This window comes from Citrus sinensis, chromosome 2 (genome assembly GCF_022201045.2).
Source record: "Citrus sinensis cultivar Valencia sweet orange chromosome 2, DVS_A1.0, whole genome shotgun sequence".
NCBI lineage: Eukaryota > Viridiplantae > Streptophyta > Magnoliopsida > Sapindales > Rutaceae > Citrus > Citrus sinensis.
The window spans coordinates 5,107,069-5,113,466 of NC_068557.1; the positions used below are offsets into that span (position 1 = coordinate 5,107,069).

At 33.7% G+C, this 6,398-nt stretch overlaps 1 protein-coding gene across 1 annotated transcript; it reads right to left on the reverse strand.

Moving 5' to 3' along the window:
* Positions 1-2,471: 2,471 nt before the first annotated feature.
* Positions 2,472-6,073, reverse strand: LOC102628107 (uncharacterized). Its single transcript, XM_006470304.4, has 8 exons — positions 5,868-6,073; positions 5,614-5,731; positions 5,442-5,522; positions 5,167-5,343; positions 4,209-4,379; positions 3,791-4,003; positions 3,621-3,709; positions 2,472-3,470 (listed from the first exon to the last, which is right to left on the reverse strand). The coding sequence occupies exons 2-8, from the start codon at positions 5,699-5,701 to the stop codon at positions 2,766-2,768; spliced, it is 1,524 nt and encodes a 507-aa protein (XP_006470367.2). The 5' UTR covers positions 5,702-5,731; positions 5,868-6,073; the 3' UTR covers positions 2,472-2,765.
* Between the last annotated feature and the right edge of the window lie 325 nt (positions 6,074-6,398).

Consider the following 6,398-nt stretch of genomic DNA (forward strand, 5'->3'; position numbering starts at 1 on the left):
ATAAGGAAAGAAGGTCAGAGGTGGAGCCGACGGTGGCCGGCGATCACACTTCGACGCTCAAGTCAGCTACTTAAACTTTTTGAGTGATGAGAGCTTGTAAGCTCTCTAAAAATGGTGGCTGGAGATTGAAGAAGACATCATTCCCTTTTTTGTGTGTGTATTGGTGATGAGTATGACAGAGATAGAACATTTTTGTCATTATAAGCATACTATGAGTACCTTGCCACGTGGCACATTTTTAGTGGTGATTCTACTATCATTTTTGAAATTCTCATGTCTTTTTCACCTTTATCATGTCTTTTTCACCTTTGTAGAGGTTGTCTGGACAGTAGCAAGCGTGACAATTAAGGAACACTGTCCTTTGCGTGCTGCTTTTAATTTTTTGCAGATATTACAATTAGTTGTCCCCTCTTTTTCAACAAGATATTATTTTTTTGATTTTGCCAAATCAAATATTCTTTTTGGGCGAGGGAGATAGCACGTGTGGTGGATGTTTTTAGATATTTTCTTCAACACCTCAATCCTGTCATGGTGTACCTCGCGTACCAATTTAATTAGCAGGTGTAGTCGGTATAGGTTGGGTACCCTCCGAGGATAACTTATAGTCATATAACCTTTGCATCGACACGTAACGCTTCAGTTTCAATATTCTATTTATCCCCAAACAAAGATAAAATTATCTTTTATTAAAATATTAAGGTTATAATAGAAATTTTAAAAAAGTGTGGTGACTTATTTAACAAATTACTTATAAAAAGTAAATTCGTTTTAATTTATACTTTCAAAATAGATAAACTTATAAAATAAATAATTTTTAAAAATTTATCAAATGCTTAATTTATCAAAACTTATGAAATAAACAAGTTATAATGTTTTATCCTCAATTCCAAACGACGCTGTAGTCACTAAGTCATTTACAACCTCTAGCAAGATTTTTTTTTTCAGTCCACTGGGAGATAATTTGTTTGTATGAAAAAGTTCGCTTATATATTTATGGTTTCAGTTCACGAATCGTCGGAGTGTTGTTTTCCTATCCAAAACTAAACTAGCACAATTAATCACAAAATTCCAATCCAAAATTAGGAGAAAAAAGAAAATTTAAAAGAAAATTTAGAGGACTCTAAAAATTACGCAGTAGAAAAAAATAATTAAATAAATTCTATTAGAACCAGAGGATAAATTATAACGTCTAATAATTTTTGTTTTATTTATTTATAATTGTTACACTCTACAAAATATTATAATCTAGAGCTTATTGGAAAATTTTATTTTTTTGGATTAAATGAGACTATTGCTCAGAATACAATATATTACATGATATTATAACTAATATTTACAATCACATAATTACTGAAACTAGTTTACATCAAATCTTATACAATACTACTTAAATTTTAACCCTTTCTAATTTTCAAAATATTTCAACCTTCACTCAATAGAAGAGAAAGGAAATTTAAATTGAATATCACTTCCCTCACACTTGCGAATAGGGGTGGGCAAAAGCCGCAAAACTAAACCGAAATCGAAAAAATTCGGTTTGGCTTTGTTTTTTCGGTTTCGGTTCGGTTTTTTTATCTCAAAAAAACTGAATATATAAATACCGAACCAAACCATTCGGTTCGATTCGGTTTTCGGATTAAATTTTAAAAAACCCTAATTGAACCGATAATATCATTCGGGTCCCTCTCTTTTATAAAATTTTAGTATGACCCAATATTAAGAAAATATTTACATATAAAAATTCTGTTATGGCCTAACATGTTTTGTAGATTTTTCAAAAGGGTCCTCGACCAAAAGTCAACAAGGCAAGATAACATTTGATCCCTATTTTTTTGATAAGTTATATTATGGCGCATAAACTTATTTTAATTTATTTATGTTTTGAGCCAAAAGTTTTGATATTAAAAACAGTGACGATGATTCTGAAAATTATTCAGTTTAGTCCAAAATTTTGTAATTTTTTTTTGCTTATACAAATTTGTAAATTTTTTTTGGTTGATTATACATTGATTATAGTAAGATTTGTATGCAAGTTAAGATAAACCGAAAAACCAATTTTCTAATCCAATCCGTTATCAAAAAATCAAAACCGATCCGAAAAACTGAAGCCAAACTGAAACCGAACTATCGGTTCCGGTTCGGTTTTTATTTTTTAAAGAACTAAACAGATTTTTTGAATTTAGGACCTCGAACCGAATCGAAACTGAAAATTTATCTCAAAACCGAACCGACCTGATGTCCACCCTTACTTGCGAGGGAGTGGCTCTAACCACTAGGTTAAGACCCAATGATTTTTACTAGAAACTTGAATACACTTATAGCACGGCCCAAAAATCTACCGAACGCAATTCCAAAAATTGTGCCAATTTTTTTATCAGAGTTATGGTTTGCCTCGTTTTATATCCAACAATGTGCTGATCAACATTTTTGTTTTCCTTTTCACACAATTTCTTGAGGAAATTAAACATATATTGCATACAACTTTGCTTTTTTGAATTAATATGATTGAGAACAAAAGAATATACAAAGAAGCTATATTGATGTTAAATTTAACATACTCTAGATAGTAGATTCTCTTGATTTCTAGTCAAAAGAAAACAGGAAAAAAGAGGGGAAAAAAGAAAAGAAAGAACAATATACATCCTTTTGACTAAGAACAAACTTTGGAATAACATTCCTCCTAAAAGAAACATTAAAGCCTCCCTCATTCCTCATCACATATATCTTCTTTTGCTTTTCATTTTATCATATCTAGTAATAAGCTGTCAATATACTTGGGAATAACTATTGGAATAACCCATGTAATTCAACCGCGGTTGAATGTTGTGGTTGTTATATCTAGGATCCCCGTAATCAACAGCCTTTATCACCACAGCTTCACGTCGTCCATCCTGCTCTTGAACTGCCCCGAAAACAATCTCATTCGTCTCACAGCTTTTCTCATAGTAAGTTTGAGGATGTGGTGAGAATTGCCGATGATGATGCTGTTGTTGTTGGTGGTGTATTGGCATCTGCTGTTGTTGTCCGTGGTGATAATCAACTTCCCATCCATTATAGTAAGATTTGCTTTGCTTGGTATACTGTCTCTTGTCCAAGTCTTTGATTGTATATGGATGATAGCTCTTCTTTGGTGTAGGGGTTCTTGTTTCTAATGGGGGTGGCTCATCCTCATCTGGAATCACATAGCTCTCTTGCATATGCCATGTGCTTGGAGGTACATTTCTTTGCTGGTACTGGTGCTGGCGCTGATAGTGGACAGGCTTTCTCCTAAACATGGAAAATAATCCCCCAAAGATTTCACCCACTGTTGATCCAGTGTTCAGGACAAGCCTCCCAATTGAACCGAAAAAACCCTCCTCTGGTTTCTCAAAATCATCTTCGGTAGGAACTAAGGGTGGCCTGGCAGATTTAGGAGGCCTTTGATATGGTGCCACAGCCGGTGGACCTCTCTTCATCTGGGTTCTTGGGTCCTACCAAGTAAAAAGCCAGAAATTAATTTCCTGGATCATATCATGCAATGAATCGGGAATGGATAACTTACAATAGCTCTGATCATCTATACACCAGGTATTCGTGGTCAAAATATGGGATTAGAAGATTAGAAACCTGAAATCACTTACATCTTTTGAGGAAAACATTGCTTGTACCCTACGCTGCAGCAATGCTAACATGTAACCAAAGAAAGCAGCTGCCACAAGCACAAATATTCCTGCAACATTGGATGACATATCTTATAGATCATGCAGAATTTGAAACAAAAGCCACAAGGGTGAGAATTTTCTGGTTCTACCTAAATGAAAAGTATCATCATAATTATCAGAACAATCATCATCATGGAGTTGGATCTCTCTAATTGCCTGATTTCCTCTGTCTATGACCAAAAGAGAGCAGCTACTTCCAACATAAACCACATCAAAGTCGTTTGAAAATTTTGCATCTTCACTCGGACCATCAACATGACCTACACCTCGGCTCCATTTCCCTCCAGCAATAGTCGTAACCCCTGCAGAGTTGTAGATCCAGTTCATTAAGTTATTCAGATAACAAAAAATATTGTCAAAGACAAGGACTTCAAGAAAGCATGCTTCGTTTGACAAGAGATCATTTGTTAGAAAATTTTTCCCTTACATTTTAGCTCCAACATCATGATCCAAAGGGATTTGACTTGCTTTAATCAAGAGAATGCATAAAGTATACAAAAAATTTACCAGTATCACTGATCTTCCTGATAGCCATATTCATTGTATCAGCGATGTATATATTTCCTCTGTCATCCACTGCAAGCCCTTTTGGGTGGTTCATTCGTGCTCCTCTTGGTCTCCCATCTACATGCCCATAGTACCCTTCAGGTGATCCAGCAACTAGCTTGGGCCTGCTATCTGTTGTTTGACATTTTAAATTTACCTCATAAAAAGACTGACAATGTCTACTCAAACAACTTGTTGAGCAGACAAAAGAAGAAGTAACTCAAATTGGTAAATTAAAACTGTGTATGTGGCTGAAGAAGTAAGAAGTTTTCATCTTTTTCTTTTTTCCTTAAATTAAAAAAAAAAAGAGCAACTGTTCTGTTCAAGAAAACAAGTTAGCTCATATCATTTACAACTATACAACAAAAGAAGAATTGGTTACGCATCACTCAAGTAACTAAAAAGTTTAAGCTTCTGGAAGAAGCTTAAAGGTATTCTCACATCGAAATCAAGATACTTCAGTTTAATGAAGTACAGAAATTAGTTAGATAAGAAAGATAAAGTACAAAAGCAGTAAAAGTTGAGTAAAAAACAAGTCTTATTGATAGGAAAACAAAATCAGTCCTAAAATAGAAAAAAAAAGTGGAAGGGTGAAGCTAATCACAAAGTAAGATTTGGGTATGCAGAAACATAACTAAAAGGTGTCTTGTACTTTTAAAAGTGGAGACTTCTACTTAACAAAAGCATTTTAAACTCTAATCTAATAATTTTAAAGGCATTTCAGAGTCTGTCAGGGAAAAAAAAGAACATATTGGTCGTTGTGATGTCCCTAGTATGAAGTTAAGTACCACAATTATTCCAAAACAGAAAAATGAAGGAAAATTAAATTCTCATTTACTGAATAAAACCAACTTAATTATCAGAAGAATACGATGAAGCATACACGGCATACTGAGAATTCTAACAAAAAGAAACATACACGGAGACAACGAAGTTGAAATCTTGTAAATGTTACTGTTTTCACTATCCAAAACAAGAAGCTCCCCACTTGGCGACACCGCAACTGAGAATGGTTCCATTCCAAATTTGCTTCCCTCAAAGACTGTCTCTACAGTGTATCCACCTTCAAATTTAATCATTGAACTGCTAGAAACAGCTGAAATTCAAACCTCATCAACCTCAACAAATGCGAACAACAAACTCTAGACCCAGTATATACATGTAGAACATTACCAAAAGAAAAATGATAAATACCTGTTTTTGGAGAATCTTTAAGTGACCAAAGCCATTTCACAAGAGCAGAGACCACATTGGAGACAATTCCAGCTACAATTTCTGCAAATTTATTAAACCATTAAGCAAATGTGATATAAAAAAGAATGCAAAAGAAATTAAAAAAAAAAAGAGAGTAGAAGCCAGTACTCACTAGCAGGTGGAGTGGAAGCTGAAACTGAAGAGAACCCACCAAAGAAAAACACTAAAATCAGAAGAAACACAACCAAATTTCTCACCATTGTTGTTCAGTTGGGGTTTCTTTGTTGAACCTGAGAGATAAAGGAATACTCAAAATTGTTAAGATTCCAAGCTTGGCATCTTATATATACCCATTTAAAAAAGCAGACCCCACAAGGCATTATCAGTCATTCCTTTTGCTTGCATGCTAATCAGCAGAAGATTAACCTTTTCTTTGAGAGAAAGTGAATGAGACAAAGAGAAAGCAGTATGGAAGGCTTGAGCATTCCACAAGAAGTCTAGAAACACATACGGGATATCTGTTCAACAACACAAAGTAAAAAGGGAAAAGAGAGAGGGGGGAGAAAGAATCTGTGTTGTCTCCTCTACGTCAGAGAGAATCATATGCCTCTCTTTGTTGCCTTTTTGCCTTTTTTTTTTTTTTTTCAAATCTAATGGTAATCTAAATAAATATCTATAGAAAAAATTCATCAAATATATTAGAGATATAATGTGATTTATATAATAAGTAAAGATGTTATGGTATTTATACTTTAATTTTAAATGATCACTATATAAGTGTAATTACACTTAATTCGATTACATATGTTTAAAATCTAACCTTATTAATATTTAATCATATATTTATCTACACACAGATTTAACAATTATTTTAAGTCCCTATAAAGATTCAAACTTGTGACCCCGATTTTGAAAGAATAAGTCCACTACTAGACCAATAACTTGGTGGTTACTTTT

What these genes read in the sequence shown, in the direction of transcription:
- LOC102628107 (XM_006470304.4), bottom strand. Translation starts at nt 5,701, where the DNA reads ATGGTGAGAAATTTGGTTGTGTTTCTTCTGATTTTAGTGTTTTTCTTT. An exon ending in TTCAACTTCGTTGTCTCCGT is followed by an intron (nt 4,380 to 5,166) that starts GTATGTTTCTTT and finishes GTCAAACAACAG; the next exon opens with ATAGCAGGCCCAAGCTAGTT. An exon ending in TGATGATACTTTTCATTTAG is followed by an intron (nt 3,710 to 3,790) that starts GTAGAACCAGAA and finishes CCAATGTTGCAG; the next exon opens with GAATATTTGTGCTTGTGGCA.